This window comes from Pholis gunnellus, assembly GCF_910591455.1.
Source record: "Pholis gunnellus genome assembly, chromosome: 19".
NCBI lineage: Eukaryota > Metazoa > Chordata > Actinopteri > Perciformes > Pholidae > Pholis > Pholis gunnellus.
In genome coordinates this window covers 7,157,427-7,176,341 of record NC_136546.1, presented here as the reverse complement: position 1 = coordinate 7,176,341, position 18,915 = coordinate 7,157,427, and the positions used below count along the sequence as shown (strand labels likewise).

At 40.7% G+C, this 18,915-nt stretch overlaps 1 protein-coding gene across 1 annotated transcript in view; it reads left to right on the top strand.

The window, feature by feature from the left end:
• The window catches only part of tbc1d32 (TBC1 domain family, member 32), a gene marked incomplete at its 5' end in the record, with an annotated part of 70,929 nt that overhangs the window by 33,539 nt on the left and 18,475 nt on the right, over positions 1–18,915 (top strand). The window contains 5 exons of the mRNA XM_079180883.1: positions 213–335; positions 2,416–2,524; positions 5,083–5,176; positions 5,261–5,386; positions 10,903–10,986. Coding sequence (XP_079037009.1) covers positions 213–335; positions 2,416–2,524; positions 5,083–5,176; positions 5,261–5,386; positions 10,903–10,986 — 536 coding nt within the window. The remainder of the gene's footprint in view (positions 1–212; positions 336–2,415; positions 2,525–5,082; positions 5,177–5,260; positions 5,387–10,902; positions 10,987–18,915) is intronic.

Genomic DNA, 18,915 nt, shown 5'->3' with positions numbered 1-18,915 from the left:
CTGAGCTGGTGAATAATTGTGATGACTGATCCAGCACTTGCAGACATACATTGCCAGAGGAAATAGACAAACAAAGTCCAAATTGGGTCTTTGTCGACATGGTTCTCCCCTGCTGTACAGTAGTGCTATTACATTACTGTGTAAACTGCCTGTAAATGCCAGTTCTCTCTGTATTTTTGACGTCTTGTTTTGTTTTGTATGCGTTGCTGCAGACTGCTCAGTGTTCTCTGCTGTAACCTGGACTCCTTTCTGCTGCTGGAGAGCCAGTACAGCATCTGCTCCATGCTGCTGAAGAGTCAGCGGGAGAACGTCACGGAGCTGGACGCAGACGATGGGTATGAACCAACAAACGCATGGTTAGAAATATATGGTTGGAAAGTTTTATTATTGTCAATTACTTAAACAATTCTGTCATAATGATGTAATTATTTGTATTATTAGTGGTTATTCCCAGAAGTTATGGATGTAACAGAAGTCAGAAATTAAGTGAGTAATAAGTGCCTTAATGGAAAGAAATGGAATAAAACCAGCATTATAATTTGATTTAATGTAATAAAGCTAGAAATAAAGGAAGTCTCTCTTCTCACTTAAAGAAATAGTTCCAACATTTTGGGAAATAATTAGCTTTCCTTCCGAGTGAGATGAAAGGATGAATATTAATCTCATGTCTGTGCATTAACTATGAAGCCTGAGCCGGTTAGCTTAGCCTAGCATAAAGTCTGAAAGCAAAGTGAAATGGCTAGCCTGGTTAAAGGAGGTTAAAATGACTCCAACCAACGCCTCTAAAGCTCATCAATTTACATATTTGTAAAAGGTCTTTGAAGACAAAACGGGATTCTCACTGTGACGACGACAAGACCTTGTCATGTTGTTCGCTTGCACCTCTTAGAGGTGTTGGTAGGTATATGAAGTGTGGACAGAGCCAGGCTAGCTATAGTCTCCTTCCTCTAATCTCAATACTAAGCGAGGCTAACTGCATCCTTATTTCAGCTCTGTTCTAAACACACTGATATTAGCTTGATATTGATTTTTTCATCCAACTAGAACAAGAAGATGAATGAGTATTTCCCAAAACGATTCCTTTAATATGCTTCCTGTAATTGGAAGTTGCCCATATAGCTTTCTAAGAAAGTTAACTTTTCTCCAGAGAACGGGAGGAATTCATTTCAAACATTTAGACGTTTCAATAGTTTCCACATTGAGTACACTCAACTTGCACATATTCATTCTCTCTCTCGTTCAGTAAAGGCTTTTTGCTCCTCTGTGCATCATCCTGACGTGATGCAGCACTTTCAAATGTAATCATTGCTCAGGATGAGAAATTGTTTGTTTGTTTGCCTTGTCACAAATAAAATGAAATAAATCGGAAACACAGTGAAAATGCCTTTTCTGAAAGTGGGTGTTCAAGAGGCCCTCTCGCTTGGTAATGGCTGGCAGAGCTGTGGCTATTGGTTATGAATGAAAATGGCTCTGAAATGCCAACTCGCATTGCATGTCTGAGTCCTGGCTCAATTTTTGGAGAATGATGACTTGTTAATTTATTCTCCCATCTCCCTTCTGTGCCCTCTCTTCCCCTCATGCTCCCATTATCATCACAGACATCATCTTCTCTTCCTCCTCTTCACTCCTTTTTTAACTTTACTTTTTGATTTGTATACGCTACTTTTTGTTGTCACTCATTTCCCCTAATGCTTCTTTTGTGCGTTGACCTCTTAGCTATCAGTAACACACACCATCACCAAAACTACTAAGCAATCTTCACATTTATTTGACCCCGGCAGTTTGAGCTTTGAGTGATATGACTTTTTTTTTTAACAAATAAATGTATGCAAATTACATTTTGTGGCAAACAGGCCATTGGAAAGAGAACTGTGCAAGAAAATAGTCTCCTTTATTATTAACTTCCAGTCCAAATTGCTTCAGCTGTAAGAACTATCCACCAAGGCTGACACCCTTCGACCCCAAAGTGCCTTTGTAATTGGGCTATTCTATGATCTTATCTAAAATTCGAAGCATTGAAACCCTCCCTCTTTCTTTTCGTACTTGTCTTGCAGTAATGACACAGTCATCCAGAGGCTTCAAACGCTGCACAAAGTCTTTTAGAAGACTTTTCAAAGAGTTAGAGGAGGTTCAATACACTGGGGAAGTTTCGATGTGTTAGTGAGCTGGATGCTGTATTAATTAGCATGACCTTGTGTACCAAAAATCGTATACATGTAGAATAAGACGGACATGTATTATATTCTACAACAGGCCCAATGTCCTTTTTCCATTTCTCATTCTGTCATCTTGCAGACATGCCATAGCACACAAATCTCAGTGCATGAACGTTTAATACGTTAGGGCCTGAGGCCATCGTAAGTTTTCTTGTTTAATTTTTGTCTAATCCCCCTTTTTTTTTTTAAACCTCCTTAGGGAGTTAATCATAGACAACTTATCGGTGGAGAGGAATCACGTGCTGGTTCGCGTTGGTGTGGTCGGAGGACCGTCTGAGAGAAAGCTTCCTCCTCGAGCCCTTCAAGAGGTCAGCTATGCTCTACTATTGTAACCTGGTTTTTAACTTGTACATCTATGGTTCCTCTCTCCCTCTAAGGTGGATTGACTGTATTTGAAAGCACGGTTCATGTGATACAGACACTGAATGGTGCCTTGTGCTTCGGTATCAAGATGCCGAGGGCCACCGCCGAAGGGTTGTAATTTGACGCCCTGGTAGTTGGACCAGGCTGAAAGAAATGATATACAATCATCACAACAGTAGCATTTCTGTGAGGCTGTGGTTAACAATCATTTTGAAGACATTTCAGTATCCAAAGACTTTTGATGGTAAAAATCGCCACATTTTATGTGGATGCCCAATCAGTGTTGATGGTAAATGTGGTCAATTGAAGCCATTAATTCCTCAGTGAGTGCTGTATTGACCGAGAAAGCAGAGTTTTCCTGCTCGCGGAGCTGTGCTGACGGTGCCGACATGTAGCAGGATTTGCGTGCAAGCTTCTGACACACACCTGCCAGCCATATCCTCCTGCACAGCTTACAGCCTATAGGCCTCTCTACGCTGCATTACTTCAGCCGTAAACTCTGGCTCTCATAAATGCGGCAGCCAAAACACTGTAAAACGTATCCTTGTCCATAACTCATATTTTGGGATGTCATTTTTGCTGTTGGAAATCGAGCTAGTTTTCAATACGAGGGAAGAGAACTAGGAAGTTCTGTTTTTCAGCGTCCTTTCGAGCGAACCCCTGGCTACCCAGATAAAGACAAGGGGAAATAGCCTGTCGTCCTTCCATGCCTACAACTGTGGCACTGTTGCAACTTATGGCACCAGATGCAGGAAGATATGTGGACTCAACTTTTTTTAGTCAGGAGAGCCACGCACTCAGGAATTTATTGCTTCAATCGACTACATTTACCATCACCACTGATTGGACAGCCACGTATAAATGGTGGCAAATTTTCCTGTGTATTGTTCGGGAAGACATGTTTTGGGATAAATATGAAATATTTAGTTGTTGGTTGTGCTGAACACGAACGGAAAACTCATTTATAAAGAGGTCAAGGAAAGGATATGACGGATTTCAAAAGGGGAGAGGTGTGAATTAGTTTAGGGAGTGTTTCCTTTGTGTTTCACAAGTCTGTTTTAGTCATCTCTCCCGTCACCTGTACAGAGACCAGAAAGCTGTTAAATTAGTACTGATTTTGTGTGAAGTTTACGAAACAAGGAAAATGAATCCACTCTTGGTGAGGAATGAGAAGGACCATTGTGTTAAAAACAATGGCTATGCCGGCATTTGAAAGTGGCTGTCAGAATATTTACCGCCTACAAGAAGACCGAATGAATGCTATGATGTCTTATGAAACATCTTCAATAAATAATTAAACAATTACATTTTTAAATGGCTAAACTGTTAGATTTCTTGTACAGCTGCATGGGACTAGAATATGCAGAGATGGCTCGACAGACATGTCATGTTTTAATGCCTTCATGTCGGTAACGGCCGTCCTTATGTCCCATTTTTGTGAATGCAATATCTCAGGAGAACACCTGGAGGGAATTTCTTCAAATTTGGAACAAACGTCCACCTGGACTCAAGGATGAACTATTATAATTTAGTGGACAAAGGTCAAGGTCATTGTGACCTCCTAAAACATGTTTTTGGTTATAAATAATTAATTTGCTATTTATATGAATTTCACACAAATGTCTGATAGGATAAAATGATCAAATGATGACATTTTGGGATGTAAACTGCGTCTTGGCTGGTTGGCGGAGGCATCCAACAGTGAGGCAGTAATGTATGTTTTTATAAAAACTGTTAGATACTCTTTTTAGGAAAAAAGGCAAAAGTTAAGTACCTCAAATCATGTTGAATGCAACACTACTACCTACAATAGAAGCAGAGTTCCAAAGCTGTATAAGGATTGTATGCAACTTACCAACATACAGGGCTCTGTGCATATCCGTCTGTCGTTAGAGCAGCACATCACCTGAGAGGCACTCAAATACCAGCAGGGATTATTATGAGCCGAGGGCACAGACAATTGGATAAACAGACCTGCTTTCTAAAGCCCATAAACATTTACAGCACACTATTTTGGCAAGTCAATTGTTGAGCTATGACTCAGTAGTCGGAGTACTTTTAACAACGATATGACAGGCGTAATGAATGCTTGACTAAATGGCCGTGGGCTACAAAGGAAGGAAGGGAGAATGAAAAATAAAGATAGAAGGGAGGAAACAAATGATGGCATACAAATACAAACACATTTGATAACAGCTGCCAGCTCTGCGCTAAACGATTACTCCTTAATTAATTGATCTACAAGTAACTGTTTAACTGTCCCTCCCTGTTTGAAATGTTTTTAAATTACAAACCAATACTAACAATCCAACATGATGACACATCAATAGCCCAGCAAACTCATAAACAGCCGAAGCATTTATCTACTCAGAGTGGTGCAAAAAACAAATCAAAGACGACAATACAAATATGAGTAATCTTGTAGGTTATTTGTAATAATTGCATTAGGGAGTAATGAGGTGTCCAACATGGTCAATCCGATTTATTTATCTGCTTATTTCAGGGAGAAGATCCTTACCCCTGGCCCATGTTTTCAAGTTACCCTCCACCTGACTGCTACACTTTGGACCCACCAAAGATCCACCATGACTCACAGGGTAAGAGGAACATTGATGGAGTTGCCATGGTCAAGGTGCATTATTGTGATTTCTTTATCTATAGGTTGTTTCTCTCCCATACAGACTCTGAGATCGGTACATTTCTGCTATTATCTAAAGACTTAAAGAGTGAGGAGAGCTGGATGGAGATCTGCCGGAGACAGTACTGCAGAGCCATGACCTCCAAACCCAACGTGTTAACTGGAAAGGGTAAGCCGAGGTTCACTGGTAGCTGCAGGTTTGCGTTGTAGTCTGGACGTTCTACCTTCTAGTAGCACAAGGAGAACGTGGCGTTCATCTTGATAATATATCTCGGCCAATATTGTCATTTTAAAGAAACTTGCTGATGACTCAGGCATGAGAGTGTTACTGGCAATTTACTAACATTTGTTACAAAGGAAAACATTTAAAAGAAAAAAAAGTTAATGAATAAAGATGAAATAAATGTTTCTAGTCACAAAACGGAGATAAACAAGTCATCAAGGGTGCATTTACTGTTTCTTGATTGTCTATATTTGAGTCTTTGGTTTCAAATCAGGGTAGACTTGTGCACTTTATCAGTTCACAGCTAGCAAGCTAATAACTATCCATAAATGAACACAAACACAGTGGATGAATTGCATTTATGGACTGCATAAAAGACAACGCTTTTATCGTCTTCATGAAGTCTGAGTCACACCACTCCCTCACTAATACATAATAATGTTGAACTGGCCAGGAAACAGATAAACACGGCTCACCTTTGTAAATCACTGGAACTGCTTTTAAGCAAAAGGGAGAATCGCAGCTAATTTCTGTGTAACTCCAGTACAATTTAAGCTGCCATTACCACAGTGGCAGGCCCTATGTTGTATATTGCCTTCTTTTTTTTTACGGACTGCTTACTGACGTGGTTACACTTGGGTGGAGTATGGTTTCCCGTGATGGTTTAGTCCACCCAAGATGCATGAAGTGACTTAGTAAAAAGGAGTTCTTTGTTTTTGTCATAACTCGCAGTAACAAACAGTAATCAACGTGAGGCTCGGAAGACCTACAGCGTTTTGTAGGAAGTCATAGACTTTCAAGTCACTTAAAATCAGCTGTGAGGATTCGGTGTACATTACATGTTGTACAATGACGGCAAATGGCACCAGGGTCAACATATGGGTCATACTGTGTGTCCAATGTCCTCTTCAGAATGGTGCTGGTCAGTGAGTCAGTTGTGTCCGGGCAAAGTCTTACCAAAGGCCAGATATACAAGTGATATGTGTAGCCATTGAAACAATGACGTTTTCCAAGCTCAAATTCGTATTTTGTGTATTCGTATAGTGTGCACCTCCATGTGTTCATAGTGTATATACCAGTGGCGGGCCGTCAGGGCCTTCAAAGCCTTCTCTGCTGGCCTAAACAGAATCACAAAGTTATAGCTATTTTATAATTTAATATTTTTTCTTAAATACATTTAATTTTTTCTTATATGTATTATAATTTATAAAAATATTTTTCCCATTATCTTATTTTCTCATTGCACAGCTACTGTGCTCCTCAGTTGCTCTGCTTCCAGTGCAGCTTGTTTTAAGTAGAGCTTTTATCCAATCAGATTTCACCTCTGTGTCTCTAGTAAGAAGAGAGGCCCCAGCCTGCAGACTCACCCAGTGCTGGCATGTGCAGATTAAGTTGAATGGGGACGATATTGTTGATCAACCAATCAGATCTTTAGTTTGAGATTCATGGCCGGCACCAGAGCGGTTTGCAGGCCTAGTTACGTCAGCATTACTGCAGCTCAATGCCTCTCTCCCGCAAGGTGCAGAGTGTGCTGTGATTGGTCAGTGGGCGGGCACGTGACTATGTGCCCGCGAAACATGATTGCTAGCAGAGCTTTGTAGCAGACAGAGTTCAAGTGGAAATATTTGAAAGACATTTTACCTAGCTTTGTTTTTTTAATATCAAATGGCGGAAGGAGGAGAAACGGATTTAGTGGTGGAGTTACTGGGAACGCTTTTCTCAAGAAGGACATTTCTGAACAAACTGGACATAGTAAGAAACGACCCCACAGCTAGCAGCCCTGACCCAGCCAGGAAAAGGATCTGTATGCAGCGTCGGAGAAGCGTTGCACATGTTATGGCTGGGAATGTGTTTCATTTTAACTGAGCGTCGGTACTTTTGGAGAGACTCGAGTGGATCTACAACTCAACGACCACGTTCGCAGGGAAACAGCTCCACAACCGCGGCCCGCCCTTCACCGGTCCACGGCCGGTCCACGGCCGAAGACGACCACCGGCGGTGGAAGACTGACTACCATCGGCGAAATATAACTGGGGAGGCTCGACTGGCGTCGATGAATCGAGTAGGACTTCTTACTGGAACTGATGTAATGGGATTAAACTCTTTGTCAACAAAGAAAGGAGGATAGACTGCATTTGGTAAGTGAACTTCGTTTGTTTACCTCTACTGTTCACTTGTCTATCGTGGCGTTTTTATGAATAATATTTGAATGGTGGGTGCTGCTGATCGTAAGAGGAGCGGCTGTTGCCGGACCTTCGTTGGCGGGGGCGGTGCTTGCGGGAGAGCGACTGCTGCATCAGGCTGACTAATTAGCTCGCGGAGTTTTGCAGTAGCTTGCGCGGTTCACTGTGCATACGTGGTGACCCGTGTGTTAGAAAAGAATGGCATGCGATCTACCGGCACTACCTCTGCGATCGCGATCGATGTATTGGGCACCCCTGATTTGGACTGTATTGTCCGGTAATGACGCAGCGTCCCGTCATGCTCGTATTCATGTATCTGCACTCTGCATTTCGTGTTTTGTATGATAGGTGTTGAACTTCATGTAACATTTTATTTCATTTGTCAAATGTTGCAGTGTTATGTGAATATGCGGCTTTTACACGAAACAAATAATAACCCGTAGCTGTGACGTCAAAATGAGGTTATTAGAAGTGTAGAACAGCACTGAAGGCCCAGGTATAAAATCCACGGCCCGCCACTGGTATATACAAAGCCAGCTAAGTGGGGAAAAAAGAACGTCACCTTTTTAATTAAAACATTTGTTTCCAAATAGCTCCTTTTATAAAGAGTTATATGCAAATGTGTTCATGAGTAAAGAAATATCGACGAGACAAACAAAAGAATAACTCCATACGATACATTGAAACTGTACTTCAGCGTGGATTCTCTGAATGTAACTACATTATCTGCTGATGTCTTCCATTTTGCTCCAGGTGCACCACACACACACACACACCTCCTCACCAAGATAACACAGATCTGATGTCCATTAACCTTTTAAGAACTCATCACTGGCATTGACAGTCACTATGAAATGACACTGAAGCTGACTTTTCTTACGGAGGAGTAATTGGCTGTGATTCAAGGAGGAATGAAATACATTCAAAATGAAGGAGGGCTGACAATCTTGTCATTAATGCATGCGCTGTACAGTGATTGCATCCTTTCATCAGCACACTGTTGAACTCAGCCTGTGAAAGCATCCGCTCTCGGCTCTGCGGCGCTCATTTCAGGGCTTTTCACTGGAAGACCATGATCAAGATTTATTATCTATTAAGCTTCCCTCTGCTGCAGAAGAGCTATTTTCATTCAACTTTTTAAGAAGCGTTCAATGAAAGAAATTATCGCCTTTTTTAAATCTATTAAAATAAAAATTAACCAACTTCCTATGCAATTTAGGGAACATTACTTATGTCTACCTCTGTATTTAAAGACACTGATTATCACTTGTGTCTTGAAAGGCTTCTACACAGCTCTAAGACGGAGCTGATTAAGTATACTATCTCTTCATCTGAACACTCATGATTAGAACTGTTTGCATGTTCAATACCTCACTATCTTGTCAGCGTATCGATTGCTCAATTGGTCTCCGTCAACAGCATGTCAATGAGATGCCTTCACTTGTGCTACAAAAAAAAAAGAAGCTTTCATCGTTGCATGCATAAGCAGTTGCATGAACTTGTTTTTATGTTGACGTATAACAAGTGATGGAGGCGAAAGACAGAATCTGAGAAGAGCTTGAGCTAACACTAAGCAGGGTCAATTTAAAACTTTGATTTCAACATAAAGCCCATTCTATGATCACATGTGAAAAATCGTTGACTGTCATTGTAGGATGAATACTTTTTTAATACATTAGAGTTTCATGAAATAGCTTCCTTTGCCATTTGAGAAGTCCTTTTCAAGTACAGAACCAGATAAGAAGATAAGATTCAGCTTTGTTGAATGTTAAAGGTTAACTGGAGGCGAGCCAAAGGCAAATGCTGAGTCGGAGGTGGCTATCAATGAGCAGCCGTTACACATCAGGTAAAAAGTACATCAAAATGCATTGAATTGATTAAATGAGTTCAATGCAGTACAAATGGACCTGAAGTGGTGCTGTTACTTTATTAAATAGCATTTTAGTTCTTTAACAGGCAAGTTTAGGAGATCATTAATATTCCTATCAAGTGGGGTAGACTGAATATTAAAACCTTTATACTTTATAACTGAAAACTGCAGCCTCCAAAATGACCTTAAACAAAATCAGGTAGGTTGTGTTTATTGCAGGGCTTTAGATCACATGAAGTTTGTATATAAAATATACCACCAGTAGGCTTTGCTAATATTCACCTACAACATATTTATACTTTTTACATTACATTAGTGTGACAAGTGATTCTTGGAGATTTTAAAGGAGGTAATAAGTTCCTGCGGAAAGGTATATGTATTGCTACTGTGAAGAAAAACACATCATACATTTTAAATGCCACTCAATTCACACGTGTATTAACATAATGGTAAAGAAGTGCACCTGCAAATATGTGCCACTTATGTTAAGTGAACATTTGAATGGCCTCTTCTAGATCTACTGTGGCTTGGATTGTACCTCATTTGTAAGCCACCGAGGAGAATATAATTCCCCAAATGATTAAATGTAAAATTGTTCAGTATATATGACAATGTTTGGTGTTCGATTCAGTAGGATATGGGAAACTTTTATCAGCAGGACAATAAATAATTGCAGCTTAATCAAGCTAAAAGGAAAATGAATGCAAGTATTAAGTTAAGTTGGTGATGCAGCTGTGGAAAAACAGCTGCCGAGATTGTAAGCCGCTTTCAGAGGAAAACCTTTTCTGTGTGAATTTCCTGCTGTTCACTGCACTACATTTCATTCAAATACTCTTAAATACTTCTTTTTTACAAGAGGCCTCATCACCTCATGGGTTTCCCTCTTAATTCCCACAATTAGATCCTCAGTGACTGTGGGTGGGTTTTCACAGCTGTGCGATATGACACTAAAAGCAATGTAGTCATTGGATACGAGCGGATGCACATTTACATAGTGTAGTGATGGTGTTATTGTACACGTGCTTCTGCAGCTGAACCTTGACCTTCTGTGTTGGACATCTATCTGTTTAGACTTAATCATGCTTCATTTTTGAACTATATATATAACTATGGGACTTTTTTGGCCTTTCTTTTATGCCAATGACTCAGTGATTGCTACATTAAACATGCATACTGTGGTTCACAGGAAATGTGTTTTTCCAGACCACTTAGACTGTAACAAGGTTGCTTACTGTAGTGGTTTATATAACCGGATATTATCCACATTCTATAAATAGTCGGAAGTAAAGGATCGGATGTATTTTAATTTGTAAATTGGGTTTTCTGTGAACTCAAGATTTACTGAGGCCGTACTAGCATACATTTTGTTTACGTGTCTGTTTGTTTTTAGTTTTTTTCTTTCTCCCCAGTGCTGGCTGACCTTCTGGAGAAGGTTGCAGCCCATCTATCCAACTCTGCCACAGAGTGCTTCTTCGCTCCAGCTCAGTGCAAAGGTCAGTGTGAGAAGAGCAATACGTTGACAATTTAGTCCAAGTAAAATAAATGAAGGGTACTCTGTGGAGCAGTGAAGTAAGCCATGAGCTTTGTACGTGGGACATAAATCTGTTTACTTGCTTTCTGGGGTATGAAAATGTACCCAGTTGGTAACACTTTCTATGATGCCCACGTCTATAATGCATTATAAACACATCTGCTGAACAAACAGACAAATAACTACATTTGCAAAAGATACACCTTTCGTGACATTGACTTCCTGTTTACTTAGCAACTTGCAAGTTGTAATGGTGCAACCCGATTTATTAAATCACTGTTTTGAATCGGTGTATTAGTTTCTAAGAACTTGGGAAGGACTTAAAACACAAACGTGGTGATGGATTTACGAGTGGATGGGAGTTATCTTGAGACGTTGAAGGCTCTGAATATTGTCTTGGTTGACACACCGCTTCCACGTTGTGTGGGAGTCAGGGACAGTCCATGTGGGCTGGCATACGGGTAAAAAAAAAAGTGGAGGAATTCTTCCTCATTTTTAGAGCAGTGTTTTACCCCAGGTCATAATGTGTTATGTTTCCCATATCAAACGCGTAAATGATTTCAGTAGGTTGGCTTGTTTTGTAGCCGTTGGGCTAAACAACTTGATCAGACTGATGGCAGCTAGAAAGAAAAGCTGTTAATTAGCGAATACCCAGAGAATCTTGCATACTGAAGTACTAATTGCATATCTCAGTCTTATTTTACATATTTTTAAAAGATACAGTTATAAACAGACGGTAACATCATGCCCTTCACCCACACAACTTTTTTTGCTGTTAACTATAGCAGCAAGTAGTGAGCTGCTTGTATTGCTTCTAACATGCAGCAACAAATGCCTTCCCTATTCCACTCAGCAAGTGTTCCCTGAATAAATGGAATTAGTCCTTTATGTTTAAACAAGTTAAACTGCTGTATTAGTGTAAATAATCACAGATTTAAAATATACAGTACTGTGTGTTTTAAACGTACATTAATGTGTGTTTTAAATCAATTCATCACTGGAAATAATGAACATTACTTTGGAATTAAATTAACTGTGCTTCATACCTCTGCTCAAATAATGTCTTCTGGCACTGATTAGTAATATTACCATTATTATGATAATGCAACTGCTTTAAGCGCTGGAGGGCATGAACCCAAGTGCAGAGATCAGAAGGAGAGTCGAGTACAATTTTAAAGCATTTACTGTCGAGCAAAAAGACAGAGAGGTTTACAGCAACACAAACTACACCGAAGAGCAGAAGGGGAGAACAAAATTGAACACTATGATGACTGGAGATAAAATAAGCAAATCATGTGCTCGGCTGGTTTCTCCCTGACTCAGCCCCTCAGAAATGGAAAGAGACATTTATATATTATCCCCATAATCAACCGGTTAGAATCAGTGACAAAGGCCAACACCCACTGGAAACGTGTTTGAGTATCTGGACAGAGCGCTCACATAGCCTGTGTATAAGAAGTGGACAGTGTCATCGTAATGTCACCCATTGGTTTGTGGACGGACGGTCTGAAGCCTCGAGTAAGGTAATTGTCGGTCACAGTAAGCCCGCCCGAAAGCATACTCCGCTTTATGGTCTATTTGACTTTAAATGGGACCATAATTTACTAAATGAACATCATGCTGTATTTGAAGCTTGCGATTGATACCACAAACTCATGTTTACAATGTTTACTGAGGTAATAAATCAAGTGAGAAGCCTGAGCTCTCACTTTGGTTGTACACGGACCAAATGGTTTGTAGCTATGACCCAGGTACTCCATTTTCCTGCAGTACTCCCCACCGGACTCCACGGGGGGGACACGGTCATAAACATTATCCAAGTCCACAAAACACATGTAGACTGGATGAGCAAACTCCCATTGCCCCTCCAACAGCCCTGCCAGGGTACAGAGCTGGTCCACAGCTAGGACTGGAATCCACATTGCTCCTCCTTAATCTGAGGTTCAACAATCGGTCCGGACGCCTTTCCAGCACCCCAGATTAAACTTTCCCGGGTAGGCTGAGGGGTGTGATAACCCGATATTTGTAAAAGTGAGAGTGAACAACTTAAATAGCATGAACGGTATATTAGCTATACAAATGGACCCTCAATTCTGTAGAAAATTCTATAGTTTTTATTTGGTTGCTGATGAGAGGATAAGATAGAAGCCTGACTGGGATTGATGATAAAAGCTCAGCTGTCCTCATACATCTGCTGATTGTAATTGAGTTACTGCATCAGTCATTACCATTTAGTCCGACTCGGGACACCTTAAAAGATGTGACCAGTTTCCTTTCTAGCTTTTTGAACTCAGAAAACGGCCTGACTGCCATATAGTTGTACAATTGTGTTAAAAGCACGGTAGCTGCCCTGAACTGATCATCAATCTTGTAGTGACAGATTAATCTCGGTACTTTTCTCCGGTACTGCTGCTGTGTTTTTCCACAACCCATAATAGTCTTCAGTGTTTTTAAGAATATTTTAATGTCTCTGAAATCAATTTATATCGCGCTTGGGAGGCTTTTATCAGTAATTCTATTTTAAATTAGATGTTACTGATTTTAAAATCGAAGATAAACGCACGGTTAATAAAATAAAACTGAATAAACAGAATAATAAATAGTTGCAAGGCAGTGCAAGATGCAAATACAAACTGAAACGTTTTAAACCTGAATTTAACTGAGCTAAGATGGAGCAGACCTCAAGTTGTGACGAAGTTGGTTTCAAATCTGAAGTACACCATGAAACAATACAGCAGTCCCAGAATCATCTACAGCAGGGGTGTCAAACATACGGCCCGCGGGCCGGATCCGGCCCGCCACGTCATTTTATGTGGCCCGCGAATCCGCCAGCAAAAAAAAAAAATGTAAAAGTCGGACAATTTACAAATATCCGTTGTATCGCGCACGGCGGAGCTCCTCCCCGATCCGCACGCGCCGCGCACACCTCCACCAGCGTATGTGGCAGCAGCAGCTGCCACATACGCCCCCCCCCCCACCCCCCCACCGAAGACGAAGGAGCACCCCCCCCCCCCCCCCCCCCCCCGCCGACAACCGGCCCTTTGGGGGCAACCATGATGCTGATGTGGCCCCAGAGCGACAATGAGTTTGACACCCCTGATCTACAGCATTCTTTAAATGTATCTGGTTGTATTTGGACAATGTGAACAATGTTGCAAATCAGTGAACAGGACAGAATCATGGCAATATTGGGATTTCAAATTCATATTTTGCCCTTGTCGGCTATCTCATTTGTTGAATCGGACATTCCTGTCGACTTATTTTATCCACAAACAGGTTCTCAGTTAATTTTCTAGAACGTATACCATCTCCTGATACATATCCATAACATTACATAAACCAGTCCTAGTTGTATTTAACTGCTACATTATGTTGCACAAGGCAGTAGAATTGTTGCTATAGTTGTAGTTTAATATGCTCTGTACACCCTACTTATGTAGAACGACAGCTGAACTGTAGGCTTGAGGTATGTTTCCTGTTTGAAATGTAAATGGGAAGCTTAAAAAAGCATTTTGCCTGGTCATGATATATTAGTATTAGCTATAATGCAGGTTTTTGAAATAGTGTGCAGAATTGTGTGTGTGTGTGTGTGTGTGTGTGTGTGTGTGTGTGTGTGTGTGTGTGTGTGTGTGTGTGTGTGTGTGTGTGTGTGTGTGTGTGTGTGTGTGTGTGTGTGTGTGTGTGTGTGTGTGTGTGTGTGTGTGTGTGTCTGAGCTACTGAAGAAGAGCAGATAATGAACAAGTGTAATAGAATTCGTTAGCCAATCCTTTGTGGCAAGAAGACTAATAAAAGGCAGCGTGGATATGTTTCTGAAATACAGTCTAAATCTAACTATATCTAAATATAACTCAAGGATCATTCTCTGTCCGTCTGTGTTCTTTGCACATCCCGAGAAAGCGCTCATCTGATCTACACACAAACCCAAGGGAGTGCTTTGTCGAATTTGGTGCAATTTGGACACTCGACACGTCCAAATCAATTACATTTGAATAAATAAGTATACAGCGCTGTGTGTAGCAGCAGGAGCAGGGCTGCAGGGCTCTGCACTCCAGCATGTCGTCCGCAGCGGGCAAACAGCGACTCATTGACTGCGGTTCACTCTGGCTGCTGGATGCTGGATATTGCTATCGTTACATGAATGCTGGATAACTTTACAGCCACCCTTTACTTCTCTTGTAGCCATCGGGCATGAGCGGATAGCCTGCGGGAACAGCACCACTCTGCCATTGCGACTCAAATTTTGAAAGTTTTTGCCATAATAATTTATGACACTACATTGCTGTCTGCAAAATAACTCCACTGGACCCGGCCTTGGCCAGTTTCAAACCACCCTCCCTCGGCTTTATTTAAATTTGCATACTAAATACTCAATCAGTATGTACTGCATACTGCCAACTAAATGAACGATGAAGTATGACTATTCGGACTGAAGTATGCAGCGCTAACAAACTAAATCAATGATGTCACTAATAAATAAACGATAGCACTCTGTGCAGCAGCGAGGGCGAGTGTCAGGGATTTGCCGACTCCAGCCCCCGGATTTTTCCGTTGAAGAATGAAATACCTCCCCGCAGTGTATTGGATGTCTTTTATCAGTATCGGCACAGAGGCACGTCTCCTCTGAGGCCACACTGATGAAGACTCTTAGAAGTGTTTGTTTTGATGAATTATTTATCTAAGTTCACTCACACACTTTAAAAGTTGTTTATTTCCACATTATGACATTCTTATATTTAAATACTTCATTTTTAGAAATCAGTCATTCTGAATTTGCATCATTTGATTAACGTTGAACACTTATAGAGCCTAGTCCTCCCACATTTTACACATTAGATTGATAGGAATTTGTCTGATCAGTCTTATACAAATGTGTATCCTTATATTTTGGTTCATAGGTAAAAATTTGAGAAATCAGGTTGATGTCAAAAAAATTGAAGAAAAATGATTCTATCTTCAACCTGTGATATGACAGGTTTGTAGATGCTGGCAGCTAGTTTGGTGTAAGCAACAATGATTACAAAGCAATCAAAGCTTTTCAGGAATTGACTGATGTACACACATCTCTCTCTTCACTTAAAAATGCAGCTCCTAGTCTAACTCACTTGTGTAAACTGCATCCTGGACGATGATTAGCTTCCAAACTAGTTGTGATGTCACAACATCATGCCTGTACCTACATGTGTTAAAGGGTAACTTCTGTATTTTTCAACCTCGACCCTATTTCCCCATGTTTTTGTGTCTATGTAACTAATTGGTACATTTTTTTTAAATTGGTCCATTATTGAGAAAGAGCACTGCATGCGGGCAGCAGCGAAATTAGCTGCAATGTAATTATATTCCTCACCCTCAATGTATATCCACTAAAAGAGTTTGTTTTTGCCACTGACGGACTCAGGTTGTTAAATTATCAGTTTGTAAAAATACAGACAATTATAACGTTTTTATTGCACTTGATCTGATTGTTATTGTGTCTAAACAAGTCTCGCTCAAGGAGAAGGTTCGTTCTGAAATCTCATGAGAGGGTTAGGCCTCATCCACATTGTCGAAATCAGCTAGATATTCAGCCATTTCATTAAAAATTCATCTCTATCTAACACAACAAACTCTTCGTGGCACTCCTCTCGCCAACTCCCACTCACATTCTTCTGTTGTTGTCTTCTGGCAACAAGTCACATGACGCAACACCAAACAGCCCAGATCAAATGAAAGTAAAAGAAAGAAAGTTCCATTTCTCTGCAGGGTCCTACCCGTAATGTTTTCAGACACTTTTAATACCAATCTGAGCCTGTCGGTAGCAAAAACAAGCACATTTAGACGAGGTACATTGACGGTGAGCAATTGCCCGAAGAATTACATCGCGGCTTGTATAATGACTGCCGGCTGCAGTGCTCCCGCTCAATACTGGACCAATTTTAAAAAGATTGTTCCTCACTTACACACAACAACCGGGGAAAATAGGGTCCAGGTTGAAAATGACAAAGGTTAACCTTTAAACACAGATTTAAGCAGAGCACAGAATAACTTTGCCCCCTTCAGCAGATGAAGTGTATCAAACACATGCACAGCGAAGTGACAAGAAGCAAATCATACATTGAGTGGAGGGGACTTTAATTAATAGACTTGTATGTAATGCACTGCAATGTATCATTTAACAGAAATGCGTAGTTTTTGGAAAGACGGAACTAAATAACCGCAAGTAAACAATTCACTCTTCAGTCTTTTAAGTCTCATCTGAGCAGTTGGCTTTGGTCAGACATGTTCCAACTTGGCAGAAAATCTTTTAGTCAGTGCGGTTGCATAGAAGCTGTATAAAATCTGTGACACCCTGAAATCCGTTTGGCACCCTCTGTTGGTCTGATGCTGGAGCAATCAGTTATGAAATTGTCATATTAACCTACGTCTCTGCATCTCTTCCTTGCTTTAAAATGAAGGTTATTTGGTGTACTTTCTACTTCATACACACAAGCTGCTATCCCATTTTGCCCTCGAATATTCCTCCCACCTGATAGCCTCTGAGGAGACCAGACAGCTGTCGTGGCTCTCGGTGAATTCTACAATCTGCCAGTCACATTTGTGCGAGAGAGTGTAAAAGTGTGTGTGTATAGCAGGGGTAACGGGTGGTAGTGGGCTCCTCTTACTGTTTGATCGACACGGACTACAGTCTCACCCACTCTGCCCTACTTGGGAGCTCCCATTGTATGGAGAGAGCCGACTCATTTGGCAAGTATTGCCCTTTGTCAGTTCACTGTTCCGAGTTGTATCTCCTCACCCTCCATGGCCGGACTCCTGAAGGCAGCTGTCAAGCAATCTCATTATTTTAGCTGCCTGTTGAAATTGCATGGCAGGAAACAAAGAGACTGTGACTGTTACATCTTAATAGCTCAGCCGGAGATCTACACTTTCTCAAATGAATCCTCATTTCAATAGATTTCTGACCGCATTCTGCTTTTGGTTAAATCGCCTTCTTTTCTCTATTTTAGCAAAATACCTGAAAACCACAAGTCCGTTTAATTCAACTTTATTGCCAGTATGTTTGCATACAAGGAATTATAATGTTGTCATTCCACCAGTCATGTTATTCACATCCACATCTGTCCAAAGTGTGATCACCTCTTCATTTTATCCTATGGGACATGTGTGTGAAATTGTCATAATTGGGATATGAATTTATGAGTTATGGCCCAAACTGTGGTTTGTGAGGTCACAGGTCAGTTCATCCTTCCTGAGACAACACGGTCATTTTCAAAAGGGGATTCATATTGTGCACGACGTGTTTTTATTGACAGTACTGGAACATTTTGTTATATTGGTTCAATGTGCAAGGAGTAGTCTTATTATGTTTTACGTCGTATTTCAGAGATTTGAGATGAGCCTGGTCATGGATATACTTGGTGGCCTGCAGAGCCTCGTAAAAGACGGAGTGTTGAAAAGGTTGTAGATCGACAATTTTGAGATACCTGTACTCTACTCGTGTATTTCCATTTTATGAAACTTTATTCTTCTCCTTCACTATTTTTCTGAGGGAAATATTGTTTGAGAGCTGTAGTTACTATAGATTTCAGACTTGGATATCATATAAGAAATTAGAAAATACATTGTTGAAGATTTAACCAGTGGTTCCAAACCGTTTCGGCTTGTGACTTCTTAAAAAAGAATAGGTTATAGTTTCAAGGTTCACTTTTTAGCTTGTTCTGAAGATTTCAAACATACCGCACATCAGAAGATGATGTTTGCTTAGTTGTCATGGACCTGCAGATACTGATCACCTTTAGGACTTCTCCTCCTCGTGGGCTTGAAAGTTAACCTCGGCACCTCATTCTTAATTCCACATTTATTTTGAAGACTGCACACGTTTGCCTCCTTGTTCATGTGTGTCCGTCTTACATTGTT